Source organism: Miniopterus natalensis, chromosome 10, assembly GCF_054644295.1.
Source record: "Miniopterus natalensis isolate mMinNat1 chromosome 10, mMinNat1.hap1, whole genome shotgun sequence".
In the NCBI taxonomy this organism is placed as follows: domain Eukaryota; kingdom Metazoa; phylum Chordata; class Mammalia; order Chiroptera; family Miniopteridae; genus Miniopterus; species Miniopterus natalensis.
The window spans coordinates 36,832,173-36,849,763 of NC_142090.1; the positions used below are offsets into that span (position 1 = coordinate 36,832,173).

General features: G+C 39.6%; 1 protein-coding gene across 1 annotated transcript; it reads left to right on the forward strand.

The window, feature by feature from the left end:
• Positions 1-538: 538 nt before the first annotated feature.
• On the forward strand, positions 539-16,124 carry INHBA (inhibin subunit beta A). Its single transcript, XM_016213245.2, has 2 exons — positions 539-1,196; positions 10,688-16,124. The coding sequence occupies exons 1-2, from the start codon at positions 809-811 to the stop codon at positions 11,578-11,580; spliced, it is 1,281 nt and encodes a 426-aa protein (XP_016068731.2). The 5' UTR covers positions 539-808; the 3' UTR covers positions 11,581-16,124.
• Positions 16,125-17,591: the final 1,467 nt, after the last annotated feature.

Below are 17,591 nucleotides of genomic sequence, written 5' to 3' on the forward strand. Positions count from 1 at the left end.
TTCAATGAAGTCCTCTCTTCTGATTGAGACAGTGCATTTACTTGGGGTATTTTTTCCTCTCCAAAAGAGGAAGAAAGTGAAGCAAGGGGACTGGGCAAAGAAAAAAAACCACGAAGTTAAACAAAATTAGAATTTCTTTCAGAAGGGAAAGTAGAACTCCCGAGAATGGTGATATTTGAAGAGAGGTGTGTGTGAGGGAGCAGTGAGCAGAAGGAAAGCAGCCTGTCAGAAAACGGGCTTTCCCTCCCCTTCCTAATCACAGCCCTTACTCACAAACTCCCTCCCTCTCCCATTCACTCACTCACTTAGGGCCAATCGTTCTCCCTTTCCCTCTCTCCCTCTCCTTCTCTCTCTCCCTCCTTTCCTCCCTCCCTCTCTTCCCTTTCCCCCTTCTCTCCCTCTCTCTTCTGTCCCCCTCTCTCCGCTCTCCCTGTCTCTCCCTCCCATCCTCTCTGTCTCTGTCTCCCCCCCCCCGTCTCTCCCTCCCTCCCTCCCTCTCTCTCTCCCTCCCTCCCTCCCTCCCTCCCTCTCTCTCTCCCTCCCTCCCTCCCTCCCTCCCTTCTTCTCTTACTCGGAGACAGTCAGAACTCTCCTTCCTGACAGCCACAAACCTACAGCACTGACTGCATTCAGAGAGGGAACCTGCAAAGAAAACTTCACAGAAAACTTTTTGTTCTCGTTCCAGAGAATTTGCTGAGGAGGAGAAGGGAAAGACCAAACCAAACCAAACCAAGAAAAAACCTGTGCGTGAGGGGGGAGGAGAAGCAGGGCCTTTAAAAAGGCAACCACAACAACTTTTGCTGCCAGGATGCCCTTGCTTTGGCTGCGAGGATTTTTGTTGGCGAGTTGCTGGATTATAGTGAGGAGTTCCCCCACCCCGGGATCCGAGGGGCACAGTGCGGACCCTGCCTGCCCGTCCTGTGCACTGACCACCCTTCCCAAGGATGTACCCAGCGCTCAGCCGGAGATGGTGGAGGCCGTCAAAAAGCACATTTTAAACATGCTGCACTTAAAGAAGAGACCTGAGGTCACCCAGCCGGTGCCCAAGGCGGCGCTTCTGAATGCGATCAGAAAGCTCCATGTGGGCAAAGTGGGGGAGAACGGGTACGTGGAAATAGAGGATGACATCGGAAGGAGGGCAGAAATGAATGAACTGATGGAGCAGACATCGGAGATCATCACGTTTGCGGAATCAGGTGGGTGCTGGCACTGGGGTTGGGGGGGTGGGGGATGTATTTCCCTCATAGTCCTAGGAGCAACTTCTTTTCCCTCCAGCTGTAAATTGCCACAGAGGGTTATTAGTTATTTTGTGATGGTAGCAGGCAGGCAGAGAGGAGGTCTGGAGGGGAGAGCACTTCGCAGAAATGGAATCCAAGCCCTGGCTGGTGATGGCTAGCTTACACTTGCTTTACTCCTCTGGTCACCCGGAGAAAGCTCTAGAGCCAATCTGGAGCTTAAAGCTGGTCTGTGAGAGGGAAACCAGGTCTGAGCAGCCTTATGAAAGCTGGGGCATATTAGGATGCTGGGGGAATCCAGGAGGCTTCCAGACCCCATCCAAAGTTTTTGTTGGGGCAGAAGTGGGGTGGCGAGTGTAGGATTGGGGTGGTATGGCACAGATGAAATCATTGTCTTAAAACAAATCCCTTTAAAAGTCCCATCAGGGGCCACATCAGAGAAGCAGGACAAATCCATTAGTGACATTTCTTTTCAGCTTTAGAAAGTCTGTCTATATGAGCACAGGCATCTCATTTTAGGCAGTAGAGAACAACTTCAGGAGACAGTTGACAATGACCCAGCAGTCACTTTTAAAAGATTGACTTTTGCTTTCTGAGCTGAGAAAGAAAAAAAAGTTTTGTTCTTTTTAAAGTTACTAAGAGCTCTCTGCCAAGGAATGCAACCTTGACAAAGTGCTCTCAGATACTACACTGAACTCTCACTCAATCCTTAAGAGGAAGAACTTTAATAATACATTCTAATCTTTGGCTCAGGACCACACTACCTGTTGCTGAGTAGAAAATACCTGTCAAAAGTGGAGGTAGAGATCTGGAGCCCAGTTACTTTTAGTTATGTGACACAGATCCTTTTGCATGCCTATAAGCACATGCACGCCCTGGCACACAGATATGTTAATAGCATGTTACATTCATGGTAATGCCAGGCTAAGGAATCATCCCTTGGCAAATCTATTTGAAAGGAATGCTATTGTTTTGTTTGGTAGAGCATATGGCCAGTAAAGTATGTGCAGGGGCTACCAGCATTTCTGTTTTAAAGTTTGCTACAGCAGTATAAACATTAAAGGCAACACTCAGAATTTCCAGTCCTGAAAACCTGTTGACTCAGATGTTCTGTTTTTAAGAAAACCTTCCAAGATCCGGGCATCCTTTTGGGGGAGCAGATACCCTGTTCGCTTCCTGGCTTCCCCCTGTTGGTGAAGCCCTGGTGTCCTGAAAGCTTCCTGGCAGGGCAGTTTAGCTCTCTCACCAGAGCAAAATTCTTTTAAAGAAGCTTACTTTCTTTCCCTAAAACTCTTTCTTGATAGAGCCCCAAAGGACATGATGATTAGGACTTTATTTTTTTAAGCTTTTTGAGGAAAAAAGTCAGATGGGGTTTTCAAGTTGCCACCCAATTTTTCTCAACCTTTCCTTGTGGCAAGGTAGGAAAGAAAATGTTTAATGACTTTGGGTCCATTGCAAGGAATGAATTCCAGCAGTCTAGAGGTCTGCTCCCTGTCCTGACACAAAAGGACACTGTATGTTTTTATATACCAGTTGCGAGACATGATGGCCTTAACTGCAGCTCCTCCTCAATTGGCTTTACCACAGCATGATTAAGTATACCTATGCCTTTTACCACTTTTAATATGCACCTGATGCTAGCAATGTGTCCTGCTTTCTGACTTATCTGACTTGTATAGCAAACTACTCTCTTGGAACTGGGAGATGTTTCAGTGAAAGAATTTGACCTTCTACATTTTATTTTATTGACTTCATCTCAGTGCCAATCTTTTTCAAAGTTATATGAAATCTTGTCATTTGTTAAAACTTTTCTTTCATAAATGTTTTTAAATTGATTTTAGAGAGAGGGGAACAGAGCTAGAGAGAAACATTGCTCTGTTGCCTCCCATATGCACCCCGCAACCTGGGTGTGTGCCCTGACTGAGAATCAAACCGGTGACCTTTTGGTGCACAGGACAAAGCTCAAACAGCTGAGCCACAATGGCCAGGGCTTAAAACTTGTCTGTTAGGGTTTTAGTTTGAAAGAAATTGAGCTACTTTTTAAAAAGGTGATTCATTTGATTCACATGTTGACTGACATTTAAGGTTTGTAATGGAAAACTACTCCTGGTTGAGTTTATAACTCACCTTTGGGTGAGCTGCTGTATTCTTAGACAAGGTTTATTGTACTTGCTTATTTTTCTCATCTGAGAAGTTTCACACACCAACTTCAAGTTGTATTAGTATGATTTCAAAGATTTAATGATTGCTACATGAACAATCTATTTTCCAAGTAGAGTACCATGTGAGTATTTTGCTGCTATTTTCCTGAGGAAGCCATTTATCATCTGAATGATTGTGGTAATATATGAAAATGTCTTATTGCCTTCAGAATAATTCAACTGTAATAAAATTCAAACTATGTCAAATGTCAAGATTTTTGGAGAATATCAAAAGGCATTCATTTTTCTTTCCCTTATAAACTGTTTTGTACAGCATAGACCCCAGTCAATAAGGGTCACTTGCATGCATGCCTCAGATGAATACCCATAGATGTACCTTTCAAATTCAAGATTCCTCATATTTAATTTTTGCTTCTAGTCTCCTTGATGGCTGAATAAAGCCAAAACATGGCCAAAGCAGTTGAAGAACTGCAAAAGTTTAAGTGCTTAGAACTCTTTTAACTGAATGTGTCCCATTGTGCCTGGTTGGAAAGTACCCCATTTTTGTAAAACTGATATGAGTTGTTATTGAGTAAGCGGCTAGGAATCACTCTCAAGCTCTCTGAAATTTATTCCCCCAACAAAAAATATTTTATTTTTATTTATGTCACTCAAGATTGCTCACCAGAGTTATTACATTCTTTGCATGGCTGGCACAGAATCCTCTCTGTAAGACATTAAAGGAAGGGAAGAAGGGATGGGCAGAGTCAAGCCAATATTCACTATGATTGTCATTGACGCCAAAGTCAGTGGCCTTCTTGACTGCTATATCTTATTTTATATTTTGATTTGTGACAATAGCTGGTCAGTCAATGTACAATGACAATATATTGCTGAATCTCCATATGCTGCCAAATTTATAGGCTGATTCTGGTAATTAAGTTGGCAATTGATAGCATTTGTTGAAGAAAGACAAATGAAACATTAAGAATTGGAAAATGCTTACATAGTCAGGTGTTGTTGAAAGCAACACTAATTCTCCCCTTTTGGAGAGTCTAATTGCAGAAGTTAGAAATGTACACTTGCCAAACAGGGTCTAAGAAGGCTTGCTTGGATGACTACTTCCACCACCCCAAGAAATCTATCTTAAGGTGGGGTTGACTTCCACCACTCTATTCCAGTCTTCTAAATTTTTCTTCGAAAAACCTTTGCTGAAGTGTGTTTTACACACTTTCTTCTCTGAATGATGGGAAATGATGGGCCACAAGAGGGCGCATTCCAAAGACTTTTGCTTCTTACCAGTTAATCTTTTAGGGAAACAAAATTTCACCTACTGGAAGGCCCAGTCTGTTCTGTAGCACCCTAATCTTAGTGATTATCAGTTACTGCCTTCTTCCTCTCATCCAGGAAAAGTTAGGATTTTATGGGAAGGAAAGAACACAACTACCTATAATACATTAAATGAGACAGAAGGAAAGTAAATAGGAATTCCAGTGGTATATGTGAACTTTCCCAAGCTCTATGGAAAACAGAGGAATGATAAATTTCAGAAGCAAACAGAACAGTGCGTGGAGAAATGTGACCATGAATCATCAGCCATACTGATTTGCTCACACATCTCCCCATAATAGAGCTGCCTGGACTTTTACAAAAACATCTTCCATCTCCCCTGATTTTGTTGCCTCATTTGCCTGTCTTATCAATGCTTTTCACAAGTTACAAATGACAAGTGAATGCGAACAAGGATAAAAAAAGGCTATTTATTTAACACCTTGTGGGAACATAGTGTACAGATTCAGAGGATGTGTGTTTTTAAACTGAGAGTGTGGAGAGAAATGGTGGAGAAAAGATGTGACAGAAAAGAATAGTGGTTGGGGCCTGTGAAATAGGTGTATTGGAGTAGGGGTGGGGATGTCAGGGTAGAAACTCAGTTTTAACATTTGGAGAATTAGAGTAATGCCTTCTCAGGCACTTTTCACAAAAACACATATTTATCTTGGCCCTTTTTGCTAAAATATACTTGAACATGCTCTCTGAGTTGTAGTCCAGAATTCTTTATATTTGACTGGTTCCTAGATCTCAAATCAAAAGTGTAAAAATTCTCAGGAACTTTGGAAGGAGTTCCTGAAAGGCTGTGAGTTGAACCTTAAGAATTTTTTCTCCTTCTTTTAGAAACCTAAAACCCCTTTCTCTCTAAATATTTAACCATTTCCTGCCCCCCCCCCCCATTTAAATTAAAGTGCAGAAATGTGGCTGATCATTTACAATTCAAAAGCAGGTCCTAAGCAAAGATATTAAGGCTAAAAAAATCAATCAAGATAATTTATGACCAAACTTGCTGTTCTGCTACAGGCAAGACCCTCTACTGTAGGTGAAAGGAGGCATAACCTTTATGTCCTCACTTGTGTCCTCAATTGCTGTCTTATGCAGAAACCCCTGGAAGCAATCCAAATGCAAAGTTTATGCTTCAGAAAACACACATGCTGTAACTGGTATCTCTGTATGCTCCCACCAGTGACTATACCATATCTAGGCACAGTGAAACCTTGTGAAGAATGGGAAATTAAAGTTAGAGCCATATTTTTATGGTGAGGCTCTTTCACCCAAGGTGAGTTTAAATTCTCTATGAACAACAAGGCTTTCCACATTAACATTAGCGATATTATCCATATATAGAAGGCATTATACTTTATGCAGGACCCTGGTGAGGAAAACAAAACAAAAAATGAAACACTGAGTGTATTGCTTATTTCATTGGAAATGTTTATATGCTCATCCACGCCACAAATTTGAGGGGGATGAGCAGCATCCTGGTGTGGGGGAAGGGAACAATGAGGGGCTTGGCAGCTTAACCCTTGGCAGCCTACTTTTGTGATTGAGGTACTACAAACATTTTAAAAATTCTGAAAGCAGAGGACAATCTGTTTTCAGGTGTTTTTACTTCCAGCTTCCACAGCCTTTTTCTAATCCCTCCCACCAGCAACATTTCAAAGGTGTTCCCTGTAAGATGCAAAATTTATCCTTCCTACCCATTTTTATGCACTTTTTTATTTCCCTTTGGTATATGTCCACTGAGGTTTAAGTGATGAAATATTATCACCCACATGGCTTTGCGTGGGACTTTCTCAGTGAATTACTCAGGCAGAGCTGGCTGTGATACAAGACTTGCTCACAAGCCTCAGGAAGGAAAAAAAGAATAGCACAGAGAATGGAAAGAACATTATCAGAGTAGGTAATGAAAGGCTAGCAAAGCCACTAGCTATATCTTATTAAATAGGTAATAGTGTAGGAACCCAGTGTGCACCTGTAGAAACTATAATGCTGTACCTACTCACATAGCATCATGGGAAGGCTTCCATTTCAGGATTTTACAACAGGAGCTATTTAAGTCAAACCTGAAACTGATTAGTAATTGATCCTAAACACCTAAGCCTTAAGCAACCTCCTTCCATTTTTCAAATTGTTATACATACAGATTTGAAGAATGAACCATTGTGAACACATCACTGCAGTGTAGCAAGCTCTCTCAGGTAATATACAAATAAAGGAAATATAATCAAGAGGCTAGTTATATTTTTCATACCTAAGAAATTTGAGGGTTGTAATATTTTTCTGAAACCTACAGCCTTGATAAATATTAATTTCATCTCAGCTTCTAGCTGTCTCATTCTCCCCACCCCCTTCTGCAATGAAAGCTAAATGTAAAACATATGCACTGTTTAATAAGTCAGAATACAATAGAACTTTTAAAATGTACCTGCATGTAAGGTAGATATTAAGAAGACTTGATCCTCTCTCTTCTCCCTGTTCTCCTGAGCATTATGGCAACAGCATTTTCACGAAATGGGATCTGTTTTATTTTATTCCTGATAAAATATCATGCAACATACAAATAGCAGTTCCAGAAATGGACACCAGAAGAAGGAGGCGACAGGCATATCAATTAGTAAGGGGAAAATCCAAATGTCAGAAATATGGGGGAGAGATACAGCATGCAGGCAATGGATGCGAATACAGGGAAAATTCTTTCAGCTCAGATAATGAAACCAATGCATAAATCAGTGCCATTTCTCTCCCCAGTACCAGGTGATGCCTTACAGTTAATTACCCGCCAGGACCAGGATGAAAGTCATTTTATGATGACTCTGATCCTAATATAACAGCACCTGACAGATTGAGTCCCCTCTAATGAGTACTCTCTTTGTACAATCCTCTCTCAGGAACACTAAATCATTTGCTTCTAAGTACAGCTGCCTGTGAAGAAGGGGTGGGGCTATCTCATGCATTAGAAACCTGCTCTTATGAAATGAGGGGCTGTCCTCTAGGCTGTTGCTGGAAGTAAGCCTGGATGGTCCTACAAATCAATTCACATGTGCTGTCACTGTTTCATATCCAAGAGCCCTCCCTTGTCCCCTCTCCCCCCACCCGCCAGCATCTGTAAACATCTCTGGACTTTATTCATGGAAAGTCCAGTGTGTGAGGTCCACAATGCCCCCTTGTTCCTCTCTTACCTGAGGACCATCTACCTTTACCCTCAGCCCCTCCTGTCAAGCATGGGTCAGAGCACAGTAGACCCTGTGGGAACGCTTTACCTGAGCTCTTGCATCCTGGGGACAGGTTAGATTATCCAGTTTCACACTTGTTCCTAGAAAAACAAACAAATAAAAAAACACAGAAAAGAAAACCGAAACACAGCCTTGTGCCCTCTGGCTTCTCTAATTTAGCAGCTACTATCTCTCTGTCTTTAGAGTGGCACCCTACACAGTTTAGGGTTTGAGAAGCTCATCTGCTTAGAGGCAGAAGGGAGAGCAGTAGGGAGCTTGTTAACATTCTCCACTGGCAGGATGTTTGTGTCCTCAGTGTGGGGAGCCTGCACACTCCCCCAGGCTGGCCTACAGAGAGCTGGGAGGTGTTGGCAGCCTTTACCTTTGGTCTTGGGAGGACTCTATCTACCACCCTAAAATCAGCTGCTGATTGTCTTCTTAAATTTAAATGATTAAGCTCTCCTTCCTGGAATCTTCTTTTTGCTTTCTTAAAACAACAACAAAAACAACAACAACAATAAAAACCAAAAAACCCCACCAATTTTTATCAAAGGGGAATACTGGATTTGCTTTAAAAATAAAGTCATCATGCTTCCTAAAAAAAGACAGTTCCACCCTCTAACTGCTCCTCGCTCTGGCGATCTAATCATAAACTCAGCTTTATTATTCATTTCAACTTCTGCCAGAGACACGAGGTCAAAGGAATGCCCCTCATCAAGGCCAGGGTCCTAGCAAGTTTATACAAAGATGCCAGAGAACCTTTCATATGCAGCCCTCCTTGGCCCTGACCTCAGTGAATTTACCACTATCATAATCACTGTGTGCAGAGTGTGTTAAATTAAGAACAGAATCTGCAGTGCACAATGCAGAGAAAAGCTTGCCTTCTGCTGCAGAGAACTTGAAACTGTGCCTAGAATTTATAGTACCGTAAACATCTCAGGGTGGAGAGTGATAAGTATGGCTGGATTTCCTTTAGCTGTAGGAATCCAGACAGGAAGAGCCTCCTAGGGAATTGTACGTTCTAAGATGAACTTTTTTGAAACTGTTCTCAGATTTGTAGTTGGGATGCATGTATGCCAGACAGTTATAAGCAGGTACATGCAGGAGGTGGTCATGAAAAGAGGGCATCTTTCATATATTACCAAGTGGTAAAAGTGGAAGTGAGGAAAAATATTTTATCAATCAAAGAATTATAGGCTGAACACCTGCACCTCACAGTACTAGTTGTCCATGAATAAATATATAGGTGCTAGTGGAAAGAGAAGAAAGTAGATGACTTTTTCATTTTAAAGTTAGTCAAGAACTGAGTGGTTGCAGAATCCAATCACTACACTGATGGAGGGATTTTCCCTCTATTAGCAGCAGTTATAACTGGTGCTCATTAAGCTGCATTAAAGAAAGGAGACAAAAATGGGGGATTCAAAGGTAGGAGGTAGATCTCTTAATGTAAAATACTCAATGGTAAAGATACCACCATTTGTTAAAAGAAATCAAGTAATTGCTTACTTTCTGCTAAACACTGGCCAGTGACTTCACACAAGATAGATAGGACCTCACACCTGGGCATCCTAGTCTAGACTGGCAGGAGAGTGGGGGCACAGATGTTAGAGAAGTCTTCTAGAGTAAGTGGTGTCATCCCATCTGCAATCTGAAACCTTATTAATAGCAGCCACTGAGGATCATGTGTTGGGAGCAGGAGTATTATAGGCAGAAAGAACAGCAGGTGTGTCTCTTGCCTGGAGGTAAGAGAGTGCATGGGATGCTCACCACTTCAAACAAACACCGTGTGGCTGGATCACAGAGTATGGGACACAGGGAGAGAGCTGAGGATGAAGGTAGAAGCAGTTGGGGCAGAGCCCAGAGTCCTGGGCAGTTTCTGTTTTAAACTGAGGGCAATAGAAACTCAGAAAAGGACTGTAAATCAGATTAACCTTTGGAAAAGATTCCTTTCCCATTTCATGGAGAAATGATTGCAGAAAGGCTTGGTTCTTTGCTGGAGAGGCAAAATAAAGAGAAAGCTGATGCTGTGACCAGGAAAGAAGAGATGGGGAGTGAAGCAGGTTGTGACCAGGGAGGAGGAGGCTACATGCCACAGGGACTTCTGGGGTGGGGGTGGGGGTGGGGGTGGGGGGCTCTTTGCATGTTTGTGTGGGAATAATATATGCACAGCTTGCTAGAGCTTACAGTGTGCTTTTTCCATTTGATCCTCCCAAACCCTATCAGATAATGGGTCAAATGTCATTATGCCATTCCCACTTGATAGAAGATGAAACTGAGATTAAATAATTAATCAACAAATGCAGACCCCTTAAGCCCCCAGACATACTCAGATCTTGTCCATGTTCTTTCCAGAGCAAGAGTTGACCAACTTTTCCTGTAAAGGGCCAGATAATAAATATTTTAGCTTTGTGGGCCAGTCTCTGTTGTAGCTACTGAACTACATATTAATGTGCAAAAGTAGCTACAGACAAACCTATAAAGAAATAAGCATAGCCGTGGTCCAATAAAACTTTATTTGTTGGCACTAAAGTTTAAATTTCATATAATTTTCACCTGTCACAAAATACAATTTTTCTTGGACCATTTAAAAATGTCAAAACCATTCTTATGGCCCGTGGGCCTTAATTTGCCTGTAGGCCAAAATTTGTTGATCCTTGTTCCAGATGCCTGTAGCAGAGGCCCCGTGGTTGCCTGAAATTAGTGAGTAGCCACAAACACAGGAACTAACAAGTGCTACCCCCCCCCCCATGCTGTGTTTCATTTTCAGGGACTACCAGGAAGATGCTGCACTTTGAGATTTCCAAAGAAGGCAGTGATCTGTCAGTGGTGGAGCGTGCAGAAGTCTGGCTCTTCTTAAAAGTCCCCAAGGCCAACAGGAATAGGACCAAAGTCACCATCCATCTCTTTCAGCAGCAGAAGCACCTGCAGGGCAGCTTGGATACAGGGGATGAGGCAGAGGCAGTTGGCTTAATGGAGGAGAGGAGTGAACTGTTGATATCAGAAAAGGCAGTGGATGCTCGAAAGAGCACCTGGCACATCTTTCCTGTCTCCAGCAGTATCCAGCGGTTACTGGACCAGGGCAAAAGCTCCCTTGACATTCGGATTGCCTGTGAGCAGTGCCATGAGACTGGTGCCAGTGTTGTGCTCCTGGGCAAGAAGAAGAAGAAAGAAGAGGAGGGGGAAGGAAAGAAAAAGGCTGGAGGAGAAGGAGGGGTGGGAGGAGATGAGGAGAAGGAGCAGTCCCACAGACCTTTTCTCATGCTGCAGGCCCGGCAATCTGAAGACCACCCTCATCGGAGACGGCGACGGGGCTTGGAGTGTGATGGCAAGGTCAACATCTGCTGTAAGAAACAGTTCTTTGTTAGTTTCAAGGATATTGGCTGGAATGACTGGATCATTGCTCCCTCTGGCTATCATGCCAACTACTGCGAGGGTGAGTGCCCCAGCCATATAGCAGGCACATCAGGGTCATCGCTCTCCTTTCACTCAACCGTCATCAACCACTACCGCATGCGGGGTTATAGCCCCTTTGCCAACCTCAAGTCATGCTGTGTGCCCACCAAACTGAGACCCATGTCCATGTTGTACTATGATGATGGGCAAAACATCATCAAGAAGGACATTCAGAACATGATAGTGGAAGAGTGTGGGTGCTCGTAGAGTGTCCAGCCCAAGGGGAATGGGAACAAGAGTTGTCCAGAGAGGACAGTGGCAAAATGAAGAAATGTTTAAGGTTTCTGAGTTAAACAACCAGAAAAGTAGAAATTAAAAAAATAGTAAACTAAAAACAAAACCTGAAACAGATAAAGGAAGATGTGGAAAAATTCCCTACCTGGGGCTCAGAAATGAAGCAGTGAAGGAGGTGGGAATTGAGAAGGAAAGGGAACGGAGCATCCTTTATTTCTTCTGATATCAAAGGGATGATATCAGTTGCTTGAACAGGAGTATTGTTGTCTCCTCTTCAGTTCCCTTTCAGGGTGAGCCTGGAAGTCAACTTGTCTATTCTGCAATAATGTGGGGTAGCATGACCCAAATAGCATCTAGAAAGCTATGAGTTTGAAAGGGCCAGTTACAGGCACTTTCCACCCAGTTACCCAGGTCGTAAGGTATGTCTGTGTGACCCTCTCTCTGTGTATATCAGTGTGCATACACACACACTATCCCCCCCCCACACATATGCACATATGCCACAGACCCCGCACACTCAGACACCCTCCCTACATACACACACACACACACACCACACATAGAGGCATTTCTACACACCCACATACATACATGTATTGGTAAAAGAACATAATGTGCAGGTGGTCACACTTCCTTTTTCTGCAACAAAACAAAACAAAAGCCAACATAAAAAAATTGAGAAACAGAAGAGAATAGTAAAGGATCAAGGAAAAAAGAATACCAAGTTATATTTCGTTAAGGTGCTTATGATCTTAGAACTATGCAACCTAAATAGGTTTGAAACTGTTTACCTGAGAGAGAACAAAACGAGAGACTTTTTGGTATTGGAAGTAACCTGATTAATTTTTATTTTCTTCAAGGAGAGATACTTGAAAGGAATATGTTTGTCCATGTGTTGGATCCAAACATTTCTATATTTTGTAAATGTGTTTTTTTTTTTGTTGTTTTCTTTTTATCGTTTACTATTTGCACTACAATGGTGTTTGACCTGTCCAATCCTTATTTAACAAGTATTTTCTTTGGGTGGGGGTGGGAGGGTTAAAAGCTGCATTTAATGTGAGCTATAAAAGAACTGCTACAGCACACAAAATAGCTATTTTTATTATTATAATTATTATTATTATTTTGTACCTTAAAAATAGACACATACACCAAAGACATTTGTGTGAGCCTTTAAACAGTCTGTTTGTGGTTGGTGTTATTCACCATCAATGAGTCAGGGGTTGGGATTCAAGGTTGAGTAAATGGTTTGTGTTCAGGCTTAAAAGACCTGAGAAGTTTGATTTTTTTACTCCTTTTATATCCATGAAACAGGACATTTCATACTGGATGTACAGTAGTTGTACACTGTTGGAAAGCAAGTTTAATCAAATTCATGACATGCTACATGCTTGTATATGTATATATACATTGCTTGTGCATATGCATATCTGTGTGTATATATGCATGTATTACATCATGTCCATACACATTTTAAGCACTTCCAGCTGTCATTTTTAAATGTTTTTAAAGAAATGAATGTTTGTGTGCAAAACACAGTATTTTTAAGAAGAGGTTATAGTTTTTGCTTTTACTCTGAACTAGGTGGGCACATTTCAAAAAATTTGATTGGAAAAAGCCTGGAAATTCCAGTGGATAATTTAGCAAGGCCCTCTTTCAATGTTCAGAGATCCAGGTCCCTCCTCTTCCTTGCCCCCACGCCCACTCTACAAGTTATTCCCTGCTGGAAAAACAGGAAACTCATGTACATCAAAGCTCTAGACTGGTTTTTTGGTGTGTTTTTTTTTGTTTTGTTTTGTTTTTTGCAGCTTAATTTATTATCTATTGGAATCAATCTTAAATCAGAAGCTTTTTCAGAAAAAATAGTAACTTTTAGTCCAGAATAGAAGAGATAAGTGCAATTTTTTTATTTTTTTTTAATGCTTAAGGCCTGGTTCTGAGAAATATTACCTGCACAACTGGGCTAAATAATGTTTCTGTCACTAGTTAAAAGATAAATAATTTGGGGGAGGGTGTTAAGAGAGTAGAATTAAGGAAGAGAATAGTTAAGAGGAGGCAGGAATGGGGGCAGGACTAAAAATCCCTAGTATTTTAATTTACAGCTCAAATTCTTGATATATAAGTTGGTATGTATTGATTCAGATGCAAAATGAGAGGGGGGAGAGGCTATTTTGTTTTATAAATATCAAAGTACATGCTTAAAGCTAAATTTTTACTCAGTTTATTTCACAGTATTTAGCTTGTCTAGAACAGCTGTAAGTTAAGCATTTATGTGTTTTTTTTAAAATACAGAGCCTTCTTTTTACTGACTTTTTTGAAGTTTGCAAAAATTAAAAAATTCTAATAATTGGGGAAAATTACATTCATCAATGTTTTGTAAAATATTGAAACTTCAGCCCTATGTCAATTCAGAGATTTAAAAAAATAATTAATTGTAGGAAAATAAAATATTAGTAAGAAACCAAATGTCACAAAAGGTGGTTTAGCTGTTGTACTAAATCAGTGTATAATAACATTAGGCTGTTTGTAAGCAATGTCATTACCTGGCAGATATACTTACTACACTGTAGACATTCACCATTTCTTATGCAGGAAACACAACATGTACTGCATGAGAGTGGATTTTCTAATTATGAGAGGGAGAGCATGCAAAATTGGTACTTGCTTTCTCCTTTTTAACCACTCACCAGGAAATCAGTCTGGCAGGGAAGGTGGGTGTGGTGAGGAAAGTTTTAAGGAGAGGAGTAGATATTGATTTTCATATTTTACAAATTTTCTTGAAAAATGTTGAGAGCTATTTGAACCGCCTCTTATATGGTACTGGACCAAAAATAGAGAGGGGAACCAAATCCTAGTTCACTATGCAATGGCAGAGATGGCCAAGGCCATGGAAAAAGCAAGAGGTTACAAAGACAGTTCACAAATATGTTATATCAAATATAGATGCCATCTTTTAAAGCCCTTTAAGTTCTCAACATATTGGGGGTGAGATGGGGTTTGATTAGTGGCTGCAGTAATTATAAGCAGAGCAAACTGAAATTCCATATAAGAATATTTTAATGGGATGATTCATTTTAAATTAATTTGGTTATCACACATAAACTTTAACCTATTTCATTATGTTTATATGGCCTTAAAATAGAATTATAAATTGCTATTATCTTTAATAATCTTGGAAGATGTGCAGTCCTGTGAAACAACCATACTTTTTATGTAGCAGCATATGACCAAAAGAAAAAGCTTTTAAATTCTACCATATTGTGTTCTTCATACTATGTTTTCTTTTATCTAATCTTAGCATCTCTCTACTCTTTCTCTAGAGTTAATTTCTAGGCTCTTAAAAATCTTCCCACACCTACTTTAAAAGCTCTAAAAAGCATTTGTCACCAAATATCTTTGAAGAATGGTAACTATTTTGTAGATTGTATTGAAACTTTTATTATTTCGCTAAAAAGTAAGACAAGTTTCAGCACACTGACTTGGAATTTTCTTGTCCCTGAAGACCAATCAATTTCTTAATTATTTAAGATTGATTCCACACTCTGTTCTCAAGGAGAGTGCCTGCATTCTCCTCTTATGTAGAGCAAGGGAATTTTTTTCACCCCCATGGGACTGGACCTTGAGGTGACTAAAAAAATGAGAACACAAATGCCTCAGTTTTATTGACCTTAGATTCAAATTAGAATGTTCTGTTGAAAAAATTATTTCTTGTGGGCCTTTTGGCAACTTCCCTTTTCAATGTAAAGAAAAACTTAGTCACCCTGAAAACCTACACACTAAATGAAACTTGTAGATGTGGGCAGAAGGTTTGGGGGTGGACATTGTATGTGTTTAAATTAAACCCTTTGTCACTGAGAAGCTGTCGTATGGGTCAGAGAAAATGAATGCTTAGAAGCTGTTCACATCTTCACGAACAGAAACAAACCACATGTCTCAGCTATATTATTTATTTTTTATGCATAGAGTAAATAATTTCTTCTGTATTAATTTCCAATGGGTTTTACCCTCTATTTAAATGTTTTGAAAAAAGAGTGCATTGACAATGAGTTGATATTTTTCTTTAAAAGAAAAATATAATTATGAAAGCCAAGATAATCTGAAGCCTGTTTTGTTTTAAAAGTTTTTATGTTCTGTGGTTGATGTTGTTTGTTTGTTTGTTTTTATTTTGTTTATTTTTTTGACATACTACATGCAGTTCTTTAACCAATGTCTTTTTGGCTAATGTAATTAAAGTTGTTAATTTATATGAGTGCATTTCAACTATGTCAATGGTTTCTTAATATTTATTGTGTAGAAGTACTGGTAATTTTTTATTTACAATATGTTTAAAGAGATAACAGTTTGATATGTTTTCATGTGTTTATAGCAGAAGTTATTTATTTCTATGGCATTCCAGCGGATATTTTGGTGTTTGCAAGGCATGCAGTCAATATTTTGTACAGTTAGTGGACAGTATTCAGCAACGCCTGATAGCTTCTTTGGCCTTATGTTAAATAAAAAGATCTGTTTGGGATTTATTTTTTATTTTATGTCTTACTGGTTTTCCAAAATCAACTTTGCACACATATTGCTACATCCTTTTCTAGGTGATAATTTTGTTACTACTGTAATTATATGGAAAGAGTATGAGAAACAGATTGAATGGGAGAGAAAGGACAAAAGCTGGAATGAGAGCTCAAATAGAAAAGAATATATATTGCTGTGCAGAGATTTGTAATGGGCTACAGATGCTTGTGGCAGCAATATTTATATTCATTTTGTTAATTTCCCACTTCTCAAACTGTAGTGGCAAGTAACATGAAATAAAGAGACGCTCCCTCCCTCCTCCTTCTCTCCTCTTTCTCCTTCCTTCTTCCTTCCTTCTCTTAATTCTTCCTTGTTTCCTTTCTGGCCAGGAATCTGGACTTACACAACAGAGCAAATAAAGCTAGAGAACTAGATACATAAGGGGGAAAAAAAGTACTAGGGCCAACAGGACCAATTTGAAATCACAGAAGTACATCCAATAATGAATTGATTGGTCAACTTTTCTTTCTATAGGTTTTTCTCTAGGATCTGTGCCTATCCCAGAGTTTTTTGAGAAACTAAATTTTGTAAATGCTCATATGAACCAAGCTGTGCCCATTTTTTTTTCTTTTATATATCACTGTTTTAACTACCCTGAACAGTAGATATTGTTATCCCAGCTTTTACTGATGAATCTGAGGCATAAAGTAAAATTAATTGGAACTAATATTCCAAGCCAAATCTATATTCAAATCTAAAGTTAATTTTCTTTTTGTCTTTTCATACTTCTATTTTATGTTAATTTTCTTTTGTTCTGAGAAAAAAAGGAGAGGTGGGGGAGAGGGGTTGAGTGTTGAAGACATCGATAACATTTTAACACAGTTTATACTCACCAGATAGTTCACTTGTACTTATCTCCAAGTGAAATGCCAAATTCATGTAAATTTGTACTAAACCCTTTTTATTTGTTTTAGGTAGAAAAGTTGCAAATTTAAAAAAAAAATAGAAAATGAAGTTGTTATAGTTTTGCTTTATATTTATTAGTCTTATTTTTCTGTTCTTTTATTTTGCTAGAGGAAATCTTTTGTCCAAAATATTTTACTTTATGGGTCCACTGATTTTGTGTGTGTGTGCATATGTGTGTGTGTGCTGCATGAGCACATGAATTAACCTTAATTTCCTGCCAAGTTTAAAAATTAATGCATTATAAGAACTAAGTAAAAATTCCACTGAATCACAAATGCATAATACTATTAGGAAATTTATATGGATGTTATTGTAATTAAGGCAAAAGTAACAAAGAAAACAGTTGAGGTCAGGTATAGAAAAATTTATTAATATCTATATATAATACATAATATGTATATATATTGCATGCCTAACATATATGATAGAATGACTATGTCATCATTTAAAGGAAAATCTAAATCCAGTTCATATAGAGGTTTAATCCTTTCCCAGAAAATATTTGTCTGAGG